At 58.7% G+C, this 19,693-nt stretch overlaps 1 protein-coding gene across 1 annotated transcript in view; it reads left to right on the top strand.

The window, feature by feature from the left end:
- Window positions 1–19,693, top strand: part of LAMA5 (laminin subunit alpha 5) — a 51,415-nt gene that overhangs the window by 23,300 nt on the left and 8,422 nt on the right. The window contains exons 12-53 of the mRNA XM_081148433.1: window positions 2,777–2,920; window positions 3,008–3,145; window positions 3,235–3,369; window positions 3,456–3,590; window positions 3,670–3,807; window positions 4,298–4,350; window positions 4,567–4,672; window positions 4,778–4,830; window positions 4,926–5,031; window positions 5,491–5,590; window positions 5,750–5,906; window positions 6,038–6,176; window positions 6,401–6,543; window positions 6,669–6,775; window positions 6,864–7,017; window positions 7,495–7,655; window positions 7,758–7,866; window positions 9,510–9,607; window positions 9,706–9,907; window positions 10,009–10,135; window positions 10,675–10,814; window positions 11,396–11,511; window positions 11,600–11,811; window positions 12,198–12,402; window positions 12,624–12,768; window positions 12,982–13,122; window positions 13,262–13,423; window positions 13,588–13,689; window positions 13,789–13,872; window positions 15,030–15,260; window positions 15,602–15,715; window positions 15,898–16,025; window positions 16,180–16,260; window positions 16,357–16,571; window positions 16,985–17,085; window positions 17,248–17,428; window positions 17,531–17,680; window positions 18,015–18,166; window positions 18,234–18,344; window positions 18,540–18,651; window positions 19,176–19,340; window positions 19,488–19,684. Coding sequence (XP_081004559.1) covers window positions 2,777–2,920; window positions 3,008–3,145; window positions 3,235–3,369; window positions 3,456–3,590; window positions 3,670–3,807; window positions 4,298–4,350; window positions 4,567–4,672; window positions 4,778–4,830; window positions 4,926–5,031; window positions 5,491–5,590; window positions 5,750–5,906; window positions 6,038–6,176; window positions 6,401–6,543; window positions 6,669–6,775; window positions 6,864–7,017; window positions 7,495–7,655; window positions 7,758–7,866; window positions 9,510–9,607; window positions 9,706–9,907; window positions 10,009–10,135; window positions 10,675–10,814; window positions 11,396–11,511; window positions 11,600–11,811; window positions 12,198–12,402; window positions 12,624–12,768; window positions 12,982–13,122; window positions 13,262–13,423; window positions 13,588–13,689; window positions 13,789–13,872; window positions 15,030–15,260; window positions 15,602–15,715; window positions 15,898–16,025; window positions 16,180–16,260; window positions 16,357–16,571; window positions 16,985–17,085; window positions 17,248–17,428; window positions 17,531–17,680; window positions 18,015–18,166; window positions 18,234–18,344; window positions 18,540–18,651; window positions 19,176–19,340; window positions 19,488–19,684 — 5,750 coding nt within the window. The remainder of the gene's footprint in view (window positions 1–2,776; window positions 2,921–3,007; window positions 3,146–3,234; window positions 3,370–3,455; window positions 3,591–3,669; window positions 3,808–4,297; window positions 4,351–4,566; window positions 4,673–4,777; window positions 4,831–4,925; window positions 5,032–5,490; window positions 5,591–5,749; window positions 5,907–6,037; window positions 6,177–6,400; window positions 6,544–6,668; window positions 6,776–6,863; window positions 7,018–7,494; window positions 7,656–7,757; window positions 7,867–9,509; window positions 9,608–9,705; window positions 9,908–10,008; window positions 10,136–10,674; window positions 10,815–11,395; window positions 11,512–11,599; window positions 11,812–12,197; window positions 12,403–12,623; window positions 12,769–12,981; window positions 13,123–13,261; window positions 13,424–13,587; window positions 13,690–13,788; window positions 13,873–15,029; window positions 15,261–15,601; window positions 15,716–15,897; window positions 16,026–16,179; window positions 16,261–16,356; window positions 16,572–16,984; window positions 17,086–17,247; window positions 17,429–17,530; window positions 17,681–18,014; window positions 18,167–18,233; window positions 18,345–18,539; window positions 18,652–19,175; window positions 19,341–19,487; window positions 19,685–19,693) is intronic.

Here is a 19,693-nt window from a genome sequence, read left to right on the forward strand (position 1 = left end):
TGGATCATTGGCAAATATGTTCTCCCACACAGTGGGCTCCCTTTTTGTTTAGTTGATGGTTTCCTTTGCTGTGCAGAAGCTTTTAATTTTGATGCAGTCCCATTGGTTTGCTTTCTCTTTAGTTTCTTTTGCCCTAGGAGATGTATCAGCAAACATATTGCTATGAGAGGTGTCTGAGATTTTACTGCCTGCATTTTCCTCTAGGATTTTTATGGTTTTGCGACTTACATTTAAGTCTTTTGTCCATTTTGAGTTTATTCTTGTGTATGGTGTAAGTTGGTGGTCTAGTTTTATTTCTTGCATGTACCTGTCCAGTTTTCCCAGCACCATTTATTGAAGAGACCGTCTTTACTCCATTGTATGCTCCTGCTTCCTTTGTCAAATACTAATTGAGCATAATTCCTTGGGTCGATTTCTGGGGTTCTCTGTTCTGTTCCACTGATCTATGTGTCTGTTCTTGTGCCAGGACCAGGCTGTTTTGATTTCAGTGGCTTTGTAGTATCACTGGGTATCTGGTATTGTGATCCCTCCAACTTTGTTCTTCTTTCTCAAGATTGTCGTGGTGTTTGGGGTCTTTTTTGGTTCCATATACATTTTTGAAGTGTTTGTTCTAGACCTGTGAGATATGCTGTTGGTATTTTAATAGGGATTGCGTTGAATCTATAGATTGCTTTGGGGAATAGGGACATTTTAATGATGTTAATTCTTCCAATCTGTGAACATAGTATATTTTCTTTTCTTCCTTCATTTGACCTAGCAGAAGTGCGTTGAATTTATTGGTGTTTTCAAAGGACAGCCCTAGGTTATTGTACAAGATTGTTGGTTTTTTTCTCTGCTTGTGGGGCAGGGATTTTGCTTCCTTATATAGAAATTTTGGAACTAAATTCTTTAATTCCTTCTATCTCCTTTCTTGTGGTTTATTATTGTTTTTGATAGCTTCTTGAATTATTTAGTATTTTCAGCCTCTCTAGTTGTCAACACAAAGATTTAAAGCAGTGGTTCTCAAGCAGGGGTGATTTTTGATCCATAGGAAAACATCTTAAATGTCTTTTTAGTTGATGTAACTGGGGATTCTATTGGGTAGAGGGAGGTCAGGGGTATGCAAAATATCCTACAGTGCACAGGATGGCCCCACCTCTATGATAGTTGTCTAGCCCAGAATATCAGTGGTACAAGGTTTAGAAATCTGGGCTAAAGCTATGAGTTTGCCTCAGAGTGTAGCTTTGGCTAGGTATGTCCCACGGGGTTGATTGTTGTGTTCTCGCTACTGCTTTTTTCTACATAGCCGGTCGTTTCCATTTTTATTTTCTTTTGACCCGAGTTCTTTAGAAGCATGTTTGTCATTCTTGGTGGTTTGATTTCCTTTCTGCCCTTTTTGTTGGTTCAGTCTTCATTTTACTGCATCGTTGTCAGATTCGGTAGCCTGACAATTTCTGCTTTTTGTCTTTGGGATTTGATGTTTTGTTTCTCACCCTTTTAGGTTGTTCCATGAATGTGTCACAGAAATGTGTGTTCTCTATTGAGTACAGATTTCTGTATGTGCATCTGTCCAAGCACATGTGTTAATTATACTATTTAAAGCCACTCTGTCCTTGCTTGGTTTTTGTCACATTCTGAGAACACCATATTCAGTCATTCTCTCTAGGACTCTGGTTTTGCCAAACTCTCGCGATTTTAATAGTTTAGCTTTCCGTACCTCAAGACCACATTATCCTGCTCTTAGAGACTTGGGTTTGCTGCCTCTCTTGGTGGGGGTTGGTGGGGAACAAGTCCATTTTTCTCAACACACATCCCCTTTGTCCCCATTAATGCTCGTGGCTTGGGTGGCATCCCTCATCTCCATGCTCACCTTCTCTCTATCTGCCTTAAACACATTCCCTTCATGTGACTTTGTTTCCTGTCTGAGTAGTTCAAGGTGCTTCCCTTCAAGAGGACGTGACCGGATTTTCCTTCTAGAGTCAAACTGACACCTTTGGGTTTTTATCTCAGGAAAGGAGACTTGGCCTAGTATGGGGATGATGGCTGCCATCGGTTGGGGCTCTTGCCCTGAGTTGTTTCTCCCTTTCTGCTTAATTTTTCCTTTCTTGCCTTTTGCTGGGTTGAGCAACCAAGTGTGTTTTGGTTTTGGTTGGTTGGTTTCCTTCTCTGAGGGTTTGTATGTTCTGGTCTGTGGTGACCCTATACTTTGGACAAATATTGAAGCATCATTTTCTCTCAGTAGCAAAAACTAAATAGTACTTATGGCCCTCTTTTTATGCACAAATTAAGACTTTAGCACCTTTTTTCTCCCTTCTTCCCACCCCTGGAATTATCTATAAAGACTAGAATTTTTTTTGCTGTTATGATTCTGAGTTAGAATTTTTTGTGGTTGTGTGAATGCTCATGGTTGACTTGGTATCTGTGTCATGAATGACTAGGAGCACGTATGCAGAGTCATCCTCATTTCGTCACGTACCACTGCTTTCCCTAAACATTGACCTCCCCTTCTTGGGGTTTTTATTGTCACTTATTTGTTTAATTTTAAATTAAAAAAATATTTTTTCATTTACAGTTGACGCACAGTATTATGTTAGTTTTGGGTATAACATAGTAGTTAGACATTTATACACCTTACGAAGTGATCTCCCCATAAGTCCAGTGCCCACCCGAATTTTGTCGTTTAGTTTACATGTGTACAGAGTGAAAGTGTAAGGAAATGAGTTTGTGGAGAAGGCAGGCTTGCCGGCGGGAGGGCCAGGTCTGCGGGGCCTCTAGACTCCGCCTCCCCCACCCCCAGGCTGCGACTGCAACGCGGGCGGCACGGAAGACAATGCCTGCCAGAAGGACCCGCGGTGGGGACACTGCCTGTGCAGACCCAACTTCCGGGGCACCTACTGTGAGTTCTGTGCCCCAGGGTTCTACGGCCAGGACTGCCACCACCGTGAGTCCAGCCCTGTTCCCATCTCCGTCCCCGCGCAGACACCGGGAGATGGGCCCCTCCGACTGAGTGTGGCCTCCCCTTCCACAGCCTGCCAGTGCTCCAGCCCCGGAGTGGTGAATGGTGACTGTGACCGGGACTCAGGCCAGTGCACGTGCCGGGCGGGCTTCGAGGGAGCCACGTGTGACCGCTGTGCGCCTGGCTACTTCCACTTCCCGCTCTGTCAGCGTGAGCAAGGCCGCCCCGGTGGGCGAGGGTGGCGCGGGCCCAGGGTCCTGCCGCCCACTCAGCACTCCTGTGCGCCTCTCCGCTCGCAGTGTGTGGCTGCAGCGCTGCGGGGACCCTGCCCGAGGGCTGCAGCGAGGCTGGCCACTGCCTGTGCCGGCCCGAGTTTGAAGGCCCTCACTGTGACCGCTGTCGCCCTGGCTACCATGGCTACCCTGACTGCCAAGGTGAGCAGCGGGCAGGGCGGGGCAGAAGCTGGGGTGGGTAGGAGGGCCACCACCAATGCCCATAGCCTGACCCGTGTCCCTTGCAGCCTGTAACTGTGACCCCCAGGGGTCCGTAGACCAGCTCTGCAGTGCAGGCAGGATGTGCCGCTGCCTCCCTGGCTACACAGGTGCCACCTGCCAGGAGTGCAGCCCTGGTTTCCATGGCTTCCCCGCCTGTGCCCGTGAGTGTCCTTGCAGGAGGCAGGGAGGGTTGGTGGGTACCACCATATGTCCATGCCCACACCCTCCCTCCTCCCTCAGCCTGCCACTGCTCTGCGGATGGCTCCCTGCATGCAGCCTGTGACCCCCGCAGCGGGCAGTGCAGCTGCCGGCCCCAGGTGACAGGGCTGCGGTGTGACACATGTGTGCCTGGAACATACAACTTCCCCTACTGCGAAGGTGAGGCTGGCGCCGTACGCATGTCCTGTGCTCTGTGTGTGTTGCTCTCACACTGCACATGTCACGTGCCAGGTGTTCCTGCCACTGTCCATGTGCTCTGTGCCCATGTGTGTGTCCATGTGGTTGTTCTCACATGCATTCAGTGAGGCCTGTGTGCTGCGTGTGTCCTTGTGCCTCATTAATGTCCACGCACATCTCCATGTGGATGTGTGTTCTCATGCTATGCATGTGTCCATGAGTGTTCATGTGCTATGCACACAGTATGTATTCACACATGTGTTCATGTGCTGTGTGTGCTTATTGCATGTTCTTAACCATGTGCTGGGGAGGGGGGAGGGCACATGCCCTCAGGATGTGGAATCAGAGCATGGAGGTGCAAGTCTTCATGCCTATTTACACACGTGGGGGCCCTGGGTCCTGCCAGGCTAGGGAAGTTCTTTGCCATCAGGGTCAATGCCCAAGTAATGACTGTGCGGGGGTCTCTCCACAGCTGGCTCCTGCCACCCTGCTGGCCTGGCCCCAGCTGATCGGGTCCTTCCTGAGGTGAGCTCAGGTCAGCCCTTGGTGGGGTTGAGACCATTGCTTCCCCAGCTTATCGGTCATTATGGAAACCTCAGGACTCATTTGTTCCCGTGGCTGGTCCTCTGTCTTCACTCTAGGGACATGCCAAAGATGGCGCAGGGTCAGGGCTCCAGGGCTAAGGGTTTGTGGATAGGAGGGTAGGGGTCCACTCTGACCCTCAGTCTCATCTTCTCCCAGACGCAGGCCCCCTGTACATGTCGGGCTAATGTGGAGGGGCCAAGCTGTGATCGCTGTAAACCTGGGTTCTGGGGACTAAGTTCCAGCAACCCCAAGGGCTGCACCCGTGAGTCTGCCCAGAGTGGATGTTGGGGGGCTGAGGGAGAATCCTGGGGAGACATGCCCTGCTGCCCCCTTCCACACTCTCAGGCCTGCTCTGCCCCTCCCCCAGGCTGTAGCTGTGACCCCAGGGGCACACTGGGTGGAGCCACTGAGTGCCAGCTGGTGAGTCTGAGGGCCAAGGTGCTGGGGGATCTGGGGACAGGTGCATTAGGACCCCTCTTCCCCCCACTAGTCCCACCTTCTCTCTCGACCCCCAGGGCAATGGCCAGTGCTTCTGCAAGCCCCATGTATGTGGCCAGACCTGCGCAGCATGCAAGGATGGCTTCTTCGGGCTGGACCAAGCCAACTACTTCGGCTGCCACAGTGAGTGCCCTCTTACTGGCGCTCAGACCACGTCGTGGGGAGGGCTGAGTCCCACGGAGGGACAGATGAATCAAGGGCCCCAGGTGGGGCCTGGGAATGGGAGGCCCAAATGTTGGACTGGCACTCACTGAGCTGCTCCTGAATGCCTGGCCAGGCCCAAGCTGGGTGTGAGGGTTCCACCCTCAGGCCTCCTCCCCTCAGTCCTGCCCCTGGCAGACATCACCAATCAATCCCAGTTCCCTTGACCCTGAACCTGGACTCAGAACTTCCCTTGTCCAGAGTCCCAGTTGGCTTCTCAGCCCCTGTTTCTCCTGACAAGGTGGACAGAGCCCCAGGGGCCTGTGTATGAAACCAGAGCAGGTTCCTGCACAGGGGCTGTGGGAGGAGCACCAAGGCAGGCGCAGGGCAGGAAGCACTGACCTCTCTCTCTCCCTCCCTCCCTCCCTCCCTTCCTCCCAGGCTGCCGGTGTGATGTTGGTGGTGCGCTAGGCCAGGGCTGTGAACCAAGAACGGGCGCCTGCCGGTGCCGCCCCAACACTCATGGCCCCACCTGCAGCGAGTGGGTGCCCCATTCCCACTGGGCTGGGGGCAGCAGCCTGGGGGAGGAAGTTGGTCCTCTGGGTTTGTCCCTGGGGACTGGGGGTGGGGTCTGGGCAGGGCCAGTACCTGCCCTGCCCAGACAGCATGGGGACTGCCCTGACACCCCTGCTGTGGCCAGGCCGGCGCGGGACCACTACCTCCCTGACCTGCACCACCTGCGCCTGGAGCTGGAGGAGGCGGCCACGCCCGAGGGCCACACTGTGCGCTTTGGTTTCAACCCCCTTGAGTTTGAGAACTTCAGTTGGAGGGGCTATGCGCAGATGGCACCCATCCAGGTGGGTGTGGGGACTGCCCATTCCCAGGGCTCAGCCTGAAGTGCCCAGTGGGGAGGGCAGGCCTCTGAGGCCACAGGACCAGGCTGGGAATGGCCAGGGAGGGGTGACCCCAATTTTTTACATCCCCCCAGCCCAGGATTGTGGCCAGCCTGAATGTGACCTCCCCTGACCTCTTCTGGCTGGTGTTCCGATATGTCAACCGAGGGCCCACAAGCGTGAGTGGTCGGGTCTCTGTGCGGGAGGAGAGCAAGTTTGCCACTTGTGCCAACTGTGAGTGCATCTGGGGGCCACTTCCATGCCCCCTCTGCTCCCCTCCCCACCTCTATTCAAACCCCTGCACCCTCTCATACTCCCATCCCACCCAGCCCTGCCCCAGCCCTGTCTCGGCCCCATGTGTGGGTGGGGAAGCCAGCCTATCCTGCTGGCTCTGGGGAGTGTGGCCTGGGGTGGCCTGTCTTAGGCTGTGTCCAGTCTTATCACCCAACACCCCCCAGGCACGGAGCAGAGCCAGCCTGTGGCCTTCCCGCCCAGCACTGAGCCCACCTTCATCACTGTGCCCCAGAGGGGCTTTGGGGAGCCCTTTGTGCTTAACCCTGGCACCTGGGCCCTGCTCGTGGAGGCTGAAGGGGTGCTCCTGGTGAGGTGGGGACTGAGCAGGGTGGGGTGGGGCTTAGCCAGGTGAGGGGGCTTTTGGCAGGGGCTGAGCCAGATGGGCAGGCCCCACAGAGCCACAGCACCGACCTCCCACCCTCCCACCTGCAGGACTACGTGGTTCTGCTGCCCAGCGCCTACTACGAGGCAGCCCTACTGCAGCTGCGGGTGACGGAGGCCTGCACATTCCGGCCGGCCGCCCAGCATTCTGGCAAGAAGTGAGGGCTGGCCTGGCGGGGCGGGGAGCTGACTCTCACTACTCAGGCTGCCAGCCCCGTGCTGACTGTACACTGTGTCCCCCCACAGCTGCCTCCTGTATACCCACCTGCCCCTGGATGGCTTCCCCTCAGCTCCTGGGCTCGAGGCCCTGTGTCTCCGTGACAACAGCCTCCCCCGGCCCTGCCCCAGGGAGCAGCTCAGCCCCTCGCACCCACTGTTGGTCGTCTGCCAGGGCAATGACGTGCGTGTCCCTGGAACCTCGCAGAGTGGCAGGCGGGGTCAAGACCTAAGGGGGCGTACCCTTGGCCTAGGGGCTGGGGTCCATGTTGTAGTAACAGGACACAGGTACAGGGCAAGAGTGACTTGGGCAAGGGTGAGGTTGGACCTCAGGAGTCAGGACACCCTAGGGGCCTTATCTCTGTTGGGGCCTCATCGTAGCCCCAGCCCTTTGGCTCCTTGTGAAGATTTGGTGGGTTGTTCATTCACTCCAAAGGCTCAGGCTCGACCTCTGGGCACTGTGCTCAGCAGTGATGACCAAGTGGACAGGAGGCTCGGATTGGGCAGAGGGCAGAAGGCCAAGTGGCTGCAGTGTCCTGAAAGGAGGGCTCCAGGCAGCAGGGGGTAGGAAAGGCCATGTCCAGAAGTGTCCAGGGAGCACGTGGGGTCCTTTTGTCCAGGCGGGGGCTGAGGCAGGCCTCTGATTGCCCTCTCCCCCCAGGTGGATGTCCAGCTGCAGGTGGCGGTACCGAGGCCAGGCCGCTATACCCTGGTGGTGGAGTATGCCAACGAGGAGGCCCGCCAGGAGGTGGGTGTGGCCGTACACACCCCCCAACATCTTCCCCAGCAGGGAACTCTCACTCTGCACCCCTGCCTGTACAGGTACATGGAGAGAGGGTGGGAAGACTCAAGTCGGGAGGCCCTGGTGGGAGGGTTTGGGCCCCAGTGGTGCCCACCTGCTGACTGCCCTGCCCCATCCCCCAGCACCCTCTGCCGAGGCACCGCTCTGGATGACCAGCACCACCTGGCGGTCTTCCACCTGGGCACAGAGGCCAGCGTCCGGCTTACTGCCCAACAGGCACACTTCTTCCTGGTAAGGCTCTGACCCCTCACCTGCATGGGCCCAGGACCTCCCATGGGATCAGATATTTCAGAAAATCTTAAACCCACATAAAAAGTAGAGAGAAGAGCCCTGGCCGGTGTTGCCAAGTGGTTAGAGCATAGGCCCATGTACCTAAGGGTCTCGGTTTGATTCCGGGGCAAGGGCACATACCTGGGTTGCAGGTTCAATCCCTGGCCCTAGTTGGGGTGCATGCAGGAGGCAACCAATCAGTGTATCTCTCTCATATTGACATTTCTCTCCCTCCCTCCCTCCCTTCCACTCTTTCTAAAAAAATCAATGAAAAAAAATATCCTTGGGTGAGAATTAACAACAGAAGTAGAGAGAGGGGTGTAATGATCCCAGGTGCCCGTCACCAGTGCCACCATTAGCTCATGCCCTGTCTTGGTCCTTCCAGACCCCCTCCACCTGCAGGGTGTTTTTTTTTTCCTATGGGCATAAAATGTCTATTTATTTACGAAAAAGCCATGGTCACATGAGAGAAGGTATGATGCATTGAAGTAGGAGTGGAAACGGTGATCTTAACAAAAGCCCATTTTTTGGTATAATTTATCAAAGCAGATCACCGTGTGGACAGGGCCCCTTCCTGGCATTGGGAAAGGTCCATACTCTGGGGTCCTGAAGCTTAAGATTCAGCTGCACCGTGGCAGTTGCTCCAGTCTCAGCCTTGCGGGGTTAACACTCTTTGTGATTCGCCTGTGATCGCAGACGGCTGCGCAATCTCAGTCACTGCTTTGGGGCCAAGCATCAGGGTTTATTCAACACAAGACAAAACAGACGGTGCTCACTCTCTGCGAAGGACAATATAGCCTGTTGCATCGCTTCCCTCAGCCTTGAAGAATCTTATCAGCGATATATACAGTTTTTATAAACGTGTCCAATACTGATGAGAGCTTGGCCACACGGAAGAGTGGCCGTGCCCGTGTCAAGCTTGCTGGTCCCACTTTGCAGAGTCTTGTGCCTTTCCATGTTGCTAACGCACATGGCTGCTCCTGGTCTGTGTTGGGACCCTGTGGGTTTCCCAGCCCTATGATCATGGACTAGATTGTGTCTAACTTTCCATGGAGCTTTTCCATGTACACAGGAGAGCACCCATGGCACACAAGACACCCTGTGGGCCCCCCAGGGCAGCCACCCCTAACGCTGACAGCACCCTTACTCTGCCTGTTCTGGAACTTTCTGTAACGAATCACACAGAGCACTCTTTTGCCGACCCCATGTGGGAGACAGATGTGTGTTACCGCGGTCACACAGAGTTCCTTGTCAATGCTACAATGTTTTGATTTGGTCGCATTGGTGTGTGTGCACTTCCAGTCGTGGTGGATGGCACAGGGCAGAAATGCCCACCCGTGACCCATCCTGGGAGCAGGGGAAGGGAGGCAGGCAGTCAACCTGAAGATGGCAGTGGGGTGGCTGGAGGAGAGACCAGCCTTGGGGACAGCTAGGAGGTGCCCCAAGGCCCAGAAACTGCACTCGAGGGCGGGGGTTGTACAGCCAGAGGAGAGGCCGGCAGAACCAGGCAGGGACTTGATGCCAAGAGCAGGACTTGGGTTGAACAACAGTGTGGACAGACTCCACCTGCTCTTCCACATCCACACCTGGCCCTCTGCCCACAGCACAGTGTCACCCTGGTGCCCGTGGAGACATTCAGCTTGGAGTTCATGGAGCCCCGGGTCCACTGTATTAGCAGCCACGGGGCCTTTAGCCCCAGCAGGTAGTAGAGCCGGGGGGAGGGGCTGAGCAGCAGGGAGGGCTGAGCGACCAACAGGGCACACTGGCCAGGCCGGGGACTCACCCCTGTGCTCCTCCCAGTGCCGCCTGCCTGCCCTCCCGCTTTCCGAAGCCGCCCCAGCCTACCATCCTCAGGGACTGCCAGATGCTGCCACTGCCGCCCGGCCTCCCGCTGACCCGTTCGCAGGAGCTCATGCCGGGCGCACCCCCCTCCGGGCCCCAGCCACGGCCTCCCACTGCCGTGGACCCCGATGCTGAGCCCACCTTGCTTCGACATCCCCAGGTGAAGGCCCAGGGCTGCTGGCAGGGGTGTGGGCGAGGCAGACTTGCAGGGGCCCCCAGTGTCCACATGCCCCTGCCCGCTCATGGAACCTCTCCCTGCAGGGAACGGTGGTCTTCACCACCCACGTGCCCTCCCTGGGCCGCTATGCCTTCCTGCTGCATGGCTACCAGCCAGCCCACCCCACCTTCGCCGTGGAAGTCCTCATCAACGGGGGCCGCATCTGGCAGGGTGAGTGGCTGCATCAGGTGGCAGGGGGACAGACTCCCGGACCAGGAGCCTGTTGGGAGTCTCTTATCCACACGACCCCACTGTATGGTCACCACACGATGTGAACAGATGGTGTGCTGTTTCCATGGCTCCCATGCCCATGGCACGGTGCCCATTACCTGACAGGTCCACACACCCTCTCCTGTCATCAGTTCTCAAACAAGATGCTCTAGGGCCACCCAGTGTCCAGTGCTGGCAGCCCTGCCTCCCAGCCTCCTTCCCAGACACTGCTCCTCATGTCTATTTTATCAGTTAGGGGCCACCTGTCACCCATGGGCAACTGAGGGTTTGCTATGGACACTGGTGCAGGGCACATGTGTTCCTATGTGTTTGTCTATTTTGTTCCAACTCAGCCAAGCCCAGGGGCCACTGCTGGTTCACATAGTGTGAGGGCCTAGTCCCTCCCCGGTGACTCCAGGACTGCCCCAGCCGGGAGGAGGCCTAGGGGCCGGGGTGGTCTGTGCGTGTTAGGGGCTGACCTGCCATTTCTTCCCCTCCAGGCCATGCGAATGCCACCTTCTGCCCGCATGGCTATGGCTGCCGCATCCCAGTGGTGTGTGAGGGCCAGGCCATCCTGGACGTGACCGACAGTGAGCTCACTATGACTGTGCGTGTGCCGGAGGGCCGGTGGCTCTGGCTGGTGAGTACTGAGGCTGGTGTCCCTGATGTAGACGTCCTGAACTTGCACAGGGACCAGCCATCCTCACACCTGTCACACCACCATCAGTCACTCAGCCAGGGTGTGTCCCCTGCCTGCCATGGCCCAGCCCCATGCTGGGTGCCAGGGGCCAGCAGCCTCAGGGACCTCCAGGTTTGCCCCATAAGACTCCAGAGGGGTCCAAGAGCTAAGATGATGCCCCAGGGCCCTGCTGGTGAGAGTGGTCTTCCTGGAGGAGGCGGGGCCTGAAGAGATGGAGAGGGAGGGTACCCGGAGGCTGGGTGCGTCTTCATCGGTGCTACCTCCTCACACTTCCCAAGCTTCCATTGGGCCACGGAAGCCGGCCTCTCCCGGAGCAGCCCAGGTTGGGGCACAGCACTGGCCAGCTTTGCTGGGGCCCAGGGCCGGGATGTGATGCCCCCACCGTCTTAGTTGCCTGGCCAGACCACAGCCAGTGTAGAGACCCCCGTGGAGATGAGTTCCAGCTGGCAGGCTCTGGCACATGCTCCTGATCTGGGCCCTCTGCTGGGCCCCTGGGAGGTAACCGGACCCTGGTGTCCTAGGAATATGTGTTGGTGGTACCTGAGGATGCCTACAGTTCCAGCTACCTCCGGGAGGAACCCCTGGACAAGTCCTATGACTTCATCAGCCAGTGCGCCACCCACGGCTACCACATTAGGTGGGCTGGGTTCAGGGTAGGGTGGGGGTGGAGTTGGGGTAGAGGGTTCAGGCAGGGAGATGGCCTCACTACCTGCCCCTCGCCTCAGCCCCACCAGCTCATCCCAGTTCTGCCGAGATGCGGCCATCTCCCTCTCTCTCTTCTATAACAATGGGGCTCGGCCTTGCGGCTGCCATGAAGCAGGTGCCACCAGCCCCACATGTGAGCCCTTTGGGGGCCAGTGTCCCTGCCGTGCCCATGTCATTGGCCGAGACTGCTCCCGCTGTTCCACAGGCTACTGGGGCTTCCCCAACTGTCAGCGTAAGTACCTCAGTCCACAGGTTTGCCAGCAAGGGGTGTGGCACCTGGACTCAGAGGGGCTTCCTGGTAAAGGAGGGCCCACTGGGAAGTATGGACATTAGTCAGGAGAAGATTCTAGAGCCTGGCAGACCAATCCAGCCACCTCCTGTCTGTGGGACCTCAGGCAGCTTCTGGCCCAGGCCCTGCAGGGCTGTCTAGAAGGTTCTAGGGCCTAGACGGTGATTCTGGGCAGCTGACCCCATGTCAGAGCAGCTGCCTGAGGCTCGGGCCCAGAGTTGGGTGGAGCTGGACCGGGAGGTGGGGTGGGATGGCCCTGGCATCGCCACCCAGGGCTGGCCCCTGAGTGGGGCAGAGGGGCCCACCAGCCCTGTGCACACTCCTTGTAGCCTGCGACTGTAATGGCCGCCTGTGTGACGAGCTCACAGGCCACTGCATCTGCCCGCCACGCACTGTCCTGCCCGACTGCGTCACCTGCCAGCCCCAGACCTTTGGCTGCCACCCCCTGGTCGGCTGCGAGGAGTGTAACTGCTCAGGGCCAGGCGTGCAGGAGCTCGAGGGCCACACCTGTGACAAGGACAGCGGCCAGTGCAAGTGAGAGCCAGGGTCGGGGTCATGTGACCGCAAGGTGGTGCTGGGGTCCAGGGTGGCATTTCGGGGTCCAGAGTGCACACTCCCTCCATGATTGCTCCTGGGGTTCAGCAGTGCCTTCTCTTTCAGTTTTGGGGCTAGGGGACCACCTACTGTCTCTCACTTCAGGGTCAGGGGCCCGAGTGGAGGGGAGGCTCAGTCCACTTCTGCACCCCCTCTGGCAGGTGCAGACCCAATGTGGCTGGGCGCCGCTGTGACACCTGTGCCCCTGGCTTCTACGGTTATCCTGGCTGCCGCCCCTGTGACTGCCACCAGGCCGGCTCTGAGCCCAGCATGTGCGACCCCCTCACAGGCCAGTGTCACTGCAAGGTGAGGGACAGGGCGGGGGGATCCAGGGCCTACACGCCACCTGCCCCTTGTCCTGCCTCATCCACTGCAGGTCAGCCTCTGGGACTGGGAGGGGGGGCACTTCCTGGAAGCTTTTGGGAGGGTGACCATTGGCAAGGGGATGACAAGGAGCCAAGGTGGTTGAGGGCCTGCACATAGCTGTTCAACTGCCTCGCCCTGACCTCCTGCCCCCAGGAAAACGTTCAGGGCCCCAGATGTGACCAGTGCCGCCTTGGGACCTTCTCCCTGGACGCTGCCAACCCCAAAGGCTGCACCCGCTGCTTCTGCTTCGGGGCCACAGAGCGCTGTGGGAGCTCCCTCCACGCCCGAGAGGAGGTGCAAAGGCTGGGACGCGAGAGGACTGCCCCACCTCAGGGAGGGCGCCCATTGCTCCCCCACTAGCAGGGTCTGCAGTGCGGGGTGGGCCCTGTGGCATGTGGGGGTGCTCACTGAGTGTCCCACCCATGTGCTGCAGTTCGTGGACATGGAGGGCTGGACGCTGCTCAGCAGTGACCGGCAGGTCGTGCCCCACAAGCTGCGGATGGAGGCGGAGCTGCTCCACGCAGACCTGCGGCAGGTCCCCGAGGCCTTCTCCGAGCTGTACTGGCAGGCACCACCCTCCTACCTGGGGGACCGGGTGAGAGGGCAGCTTGGGCTTCGGGAGGGTGCCGGTGTCCTGGGAGGCATGGAGGCTCCATGAGCGCAGCCAGGCTCAACCCCAGCAGTGCTCAAGACCACCGAGGAGACTCTGGGCATATGGACAGGGTCTGGCCGGGTCATACTTCTCTGTCTGGTTTCTAGGTGTCATCCTACGGTGGGACCCTCCGCTATGAGCTGCACTCGGAGAGTCAGCGGGGAGATGTGTTCCTCCCCACGGAGAGCAGGCCGGATGTGCTGCTGCAGGTGCCCAATGGAGTGGTTGCAGCAGGGTGGGCAGGCAGGCAGGCCCGGCTGAGCCAGGGCAGTGGACAGCCCTAACCACGCACGTGCCTGCCTCCCCAGGGCAACCAGATGAGCATCATGTTCCTGGAGCCAGTATACCTGGAACTGGGCCATATGCACCGCGGGCAGCTGCAGCTGGTGGAGGTGAGTGGAGGCCCATGTCCTGGCTGGCTGGGGGTCCATGTCCCTTTGGACCCCAGCATGACCCAGGAAAGGCCAAAAGGGGCCCAGAACTGCTGTGTCCATGCATTGTGCCCACTCATGTTGGAAAATAGCCCAGGAGCAGGACAGGGCTCACCCCACCACACTTTTCTGGTTACCCATGGGGCAACGCTCCTGGCCCATGCTGGCTTCCGATCCCTGCCCCTGGCTGGGCCCTGTGGCTCCCGCTGTGACCTGCCTGTGTGTATCTTTGCCCCATTTCTCTCTTGGCTTGTTGTCTTTACCTTTTTTTTGTTTGTAATATATTTTTATTGATTTTAGAGGGGAAGCGAGAGATAGAAACATTGATGAGAGAGACCAATTGGCTGCTTCCTCCTTGCCCCCTACTGGGGATCGAGCCCACAACCTGGGCTTGTGCCCCACCCTGGAATCAAACCAGCGACCTCTTGGTGCATGGTCCTTGCTCAACCACTGAGCCATACCGGCTGGCTTGTCTTTATCTTTTTAGAGTTCTGTGTCATTCCTTACTTTGGAGTCCTGGCTGTCTCCACCCAGTTGATAGCTCATCTGTCTTTCCCTAAGATGTCTTTTTTTTTTTTTTTTTTTAAATATGTCTTTATTGATTTCAGAGAAGAAGGGAGAGGGAGAGAGACAGAAACAGCAATGATGATGAGAGAGTTGTCATTGATTGGCTGCCCCGACTGGGGATCGAGCCCGCAACCCGGGCATGTGCCCTGCCCAGGAATCAAACCGCAATCTCCTTGATCCTAGGTCGATGCTCAACCGCTGAGCCACGCCCGGCTGGGCCCTAAGATGTCTTTTGATGGACAGAAGTTCTTACGTTTTATGTGCTTAAATTTACGAATTTTTTATTTGAAGTTAGTGTTTTTGTGTCTGCTTTAAGAAAGTATTTGTCTCTCTGAGATCAGAAAGTGCTCACATTTTCCTCTAAAAGCTTAGCCTATCTTTTGTGCACGGTGTGAAGTAGGGATCCAGGTGCTGCTTCACCCCATGACGGGTTGTCCCAGCTCTGAGTTGAACCCCTTCCTGCGCCATGTGACTTCAGTGTCCCCTCCTCCACTGGAGGGTCTGTCCTGGGCTCCTGTTCTGCCCCACTGATGACCTGTGGTGGCCCACAGGGTAATTTCCGGCACACGGAGACCCACAGTGCCGTGTCCCGAGAGGAGCTCATGATGGTGCTGGCTGGCCTGCAGCAGCTGCAGATTCGTGCCCTCTTCTCCAAGTTCTCCACGGCCGTCTCCCTGGGCAGGGTGGCACTAGAAGTGGCCAGCACGATGGGCAGGGGGCCTCCGGCCAGCAACGTGGAACTGTGCATGTGCCCTGCCAATTATCTCGGGGACTCATGCCAGGTGAGGCGGGTGGTGGCAGGTACGAGGGCAAGACTGCCGCCACTGTCAGTCTGGCCCTCCGGCACACAGCCATCCTCCCCCAGAGCTCTCTTGCTTTCCATCCCTTGGTGTCACCCCAATCTCTTCTCCCACCCGCTGGGTGTCACCCTCCCAGCAGCCCGACCTTCCTACTCAGTCCAAGCCAGCCGTTTGTTCATCTGTCTGCTAATCTATTGTCACCATGTGTCCCTGCCAGCCCTCGATCCATTCACCCGCTGGTCTCTGACCTGTGAGCATGGCCCCTGGTCTGCCCCTGAATCAGGCCTGCCTGCATCCCTTCCTGATCATTGATGCCCCCCCAGGAATGTGCCCCTGGCTATTACCGGGACATCAAAGGTCTCTTTTTGGGTCGCTGTGTCCCCTGTCAATGCCACGGCCACTCAGACCTCTGCGTCCCTGGCTTGGGCACCTGCATGGTGAGTGGAGCCTGGTGGAGGGAGGGCAGCCACTAGGGACCTGTGGGACAGTAGTTATGGACATACAGGTCTGGGGAGGCACCCTGGGCAGGGCTCTAGCTCCCTTGGGCAGGATCCTCAGCAAGGTTGGGATGGAAAGTGGGGCCTCCACTGTCAGTGCTTACCTGTCTCCTCCACCCCAGGACTGCCAGCACAACACTGAGGGTGACCACTGCGAGCGCTGCCAGGCTGGCTTCGTGCGTATCAGGACAGAGGACCCTGCAGCTCCCTGCGTCAGCTGCCCCTGCCCGGTTTCTGTGCCTTCCAACAAGTAAGCCAGTTGAATCAGCACTGGCCTCTGGGAAGGTTAGGGCAACTGGGGTGGGCCCATGAGGTGGGGACCTTCGACTCCTGAAGCCTGGCCCAGTATACAGGGTGCTCATGCAGGGCTTGCGAGTGCCTAACAACCGCTTCTATGTTTGCAGCTTTGCAGTGGGCTGCACCTTTCCAGGTGGCCGAACCCAGTGTCTCTGCAAACCAGGCTACGCAGGGACCTCCTGTGAAAGGTGAGCCTGGCAGGTGGGTGTGCCAGCACGCATGTGTGGGCTGGTGAGGGGCACTTGAGCACAGCCACACAGGCCACTGACCTGCCCTTGTGCCAGGTGCGCCCCCGGCTTCTTCGGGAACCCACTGGTGCTGGGCAGCTCATGCCAGCCCTGCAACTGCAGTGGCAACGGGGACCCCAACATGATCTTCAAGGACTGCGACCCTCTGACAGGCGCCTGCCGCAGCTGCCTGCGCCACACCACCGGGCCTCACTGCGAGACCTGTGCCCCTGGCTTCTATGGCAATGCCCTGCTACCTGGCAACTGCACCCGTAGGCCCCCCGGGAAGGGGTGGTCCAGTATGGGGGGGAGTGCTGGGTGTCCTCTGGGAGCAGGCTGTGTCCCATGCCGGCCCAGCAAGAAGAGGGTGGACCCAGCCAGTTCTCCCCGTCAGATGGAGGGCAGCTTTGGGACTGGCCTCTTCTAAGGGCGTCCTGGAAGGACTCTGGCCAGTTCCTCTGGCTGAGCCTGGACTTCAGGGGAGCAGGGCGAGGCAAGGCAGTGGAGCAGGAGGTGCTGGCAGTCTAGGATGGCCTAAAGCAGGGGGAGGGGGTAAAAGGTGAGGGGCGGGGTTTTCCTTGGGGGCAGGGAGAGATGGAGGTAGCCGGAGTTCACTAAGCATTTGGTGGGGGAGGGAAGAAGCTGAGATGGAAGAGGGCAACTGTCACACCCCTACCTTCTGCAGGGTGCGACTGCTCCCCGTGTGGGACAGAGGCCTGTGACCCCCACAGTGGGCATTGCCTGTGCAAGGCAGGTGTGACTGGACCCCGCTGTGACCGCTGTCAGGTAGGGCTGCCTGGGAGGGGCGGGCCTTGATGTGCAGGGGTGGGGCCTCAGGGCTAGAGGGGTGGGGCCTTGGTGTACCGGGGTGGGAACTTGTAATTGAAAGAGTAGAGGGGGCTAGGTCTTGAGGACTGGGTGGAGCTGTGACCACACCTGTGCCCACAGGAAGGACACTTCGGCTTCGAGGACTGCAGGGGTTGCCGCCAGTGCGCCTGTGGACCAGCCTCCAAGAGCTCTGAGTGCCACCCCCAGAGTGGACAGTGCCACTGCCAGCCAGGGGCTGGGGGGCCCCAGTGCCGAGAGTGTGCCGCTGGCCACTGGGGGCTCCCCGAGCAGGGCTGCAGGCGTGAGTATGGTGGCAGGGCACCATGGGGTGGGGCACCTCAGGGTGGCAAGTACCCAGAGGCCTTCTGCCACTCACCCCATTTTACCCTTCCGCCCGCCCCAGGCTGCCAGTGCCAGGGGGGCCACTGTGACGTGCACACAGGCCACTGCACGTGTCCTCCTGGGCTCAGTGGGGAGCGCTGTGACACCTGTAGCCACCAGCACCAGGTGCTGGTGCCTGGCGGTCCTGGGAGCAGTGGTGTGCACTGCGAAGGTACATCCCTACACTCACCCCCACCCCTCCGACCACACCCATCTCACCCCAGCTTTGCACTGCCCTGGTGACCTCAACTAGCCAAGGAGCCCTGTGGCCCCAACTCTCCCTCTCAGTTTTCCGAGGGACCTCACACCTGTCCTTACATTGACCCTTGGACCCCCACATACTGACCTCTGACCCTTACCAACTTGTCACCTTAGCCCAGCTCAGTACCCCCATGCCAACTCCACAACCCCTGGCTGAACTGTCCTCACCCTGTAGACCCTGTGACTCCAGCCCTGGCCTCATGGCCATGCCACACCCTGCACTGACCCGCCCACCCTGCCCACAGTGTGTGACCACTGTGTGGTCCTGCTCCTGGACGACCTTGAGCGGGTGGGCACCCTCCTCCCCGCCATCCGGGAGCAGCTACACGGCATCAACACCAGCTCCCTGGCCTGGGCCCGGCTGCACAGGCTGAATGCTTCCATCGTGGACCTGCAGGTACTGAGTGGCAGCCCTCGGAGCTCCCCATCCCAGGTTGCAGGTCCTCACTGTCCCCTCTCCACAGAGCCAGCTCCGGGGCCCTGCAGGCCCCCGCCACGAGACCGTGCAGCAGCTGGGGGCACTGGAGAGACAGAGTGAGAGTCTCTGGCAGGACACGCAGCGGATGGACAGCCAGGCAGGACCCCAATACCCCCAAGGACCCCCTCCCTCTTGGCAGACTCCTCTCATAGGCCCCTCTCCCTGGGCCCCAAACCATCCATTGTCACTCCTGACCCTCAGCTCAGGCCCAAGGCCACTCCCCAGGCCCCCAGCCTTTCCCCACACCCTCCATCCAGCAGAGGCTGGGGCTGATGGGGTACTGTGTCCACAGGCCACAAGGGCCCAAGTCCAGGCTCGCCAGCTGCTGGGCAGCACGGAGGCCACACTGGGCCGGGCACAGACGCTGCTGAAGGCCATCCAGGCTCTGGACCTGACCCTGAGTGGTAGGGCTGGCCCGGGAGAATGGGGGCAGGGCAGGGGGTGGGCAGAATGATACTCCATAGGGCTTGGCCTTGAGGAACTGGCAGGGTTTGGATGCTTCAATGGGGAGATGGTGCCTCAGCAGGGCAAAGTTGGGAGGTGGGAGAGGTGTGGACAGGGCAAGATGGCAGGTGGACCCTGCAGGATGGACCAGGGCACCCCTCACAGGCACCTTAATTACAAACTGAAATGTGTCACCGAGAAGAGATCAGAGAGGACCCAATCCAGTCCCAGAGACCGGGAAAAATGAAAGTTCAGCCGAGTGCTAGACAGAGGAGGGGCTGGCCAAGCGAGAAGGCCAAGGGAGCAGGCTGAGCAGAGGGCCGGAGACTGCGGGGGGGCTGTGGAGGTGAAAGGGTGTGTGGGAAAGAGGGCCAGGCTGGCCGGGAGCCGCCCAGGATGTGCTGAAGATGTCCGGGGGGGTCCTAGGCCTAGAAGCCAGTGGGTGGTCTGTCCTGGGCTTAAGGGCCCCTCCTCAAACCCACAGAGCTCATGATAGACCACCTGTCACCGGGCAATGCCTCGGCCCCATCGGGCGAGCAGCTGCGCCAGACGCTGGCCAAGGTGGACAGACTGCTCCGGGAAATGCGGGCCCGCGACCTGGGGGCCCCACGGGCAGTGGCTGAGGCCGAGCTGGACAAGGCCCGGAGACGTGAGTGGTGTCCGAGAGTTGGCCTGCTGGGTAGGGGGGGAAGGGTGAGAACTTGGCCAGGAGTCCCAGGGCTGAGGAGAGCGTGGAGTGGGGTGGCCACTAGGAGCCACTGCCCAAGTGACCATCCCCGTATTGGGTCTCTGCCAGTGCTGACCCGTGTCCAAGAGCAGCTGACCAGCCACTGGGAGAGGAATCAAGCACTGGCCTCCCACATCCGAGACCAGCTGGCCCAGCATGAGGCTGGCCTCATGGACCTGCGAGAGGCCCTGAACCGGGCAGTGGGCACCACACGGGAGGCTGAGGAGCTCAACAGCCGTAACCAGGAGCGCCTGGAGGAGGCCCTGGTATAGGTC

The sequence above is a fragment of the Miniopterus schreibersii genome (genome assembly GCF_964146895.1).
Source record: "Miniopterus schreibersii genome assembly, chromosome: 10".
Taxonomy (NCBI): domain Eukaryota; kingdom Metazoa; phylum Chordata; class Mammalia; order Chiroptera; family Miniopteridae; genus Miniopterus; species Miniopterus schreibersii.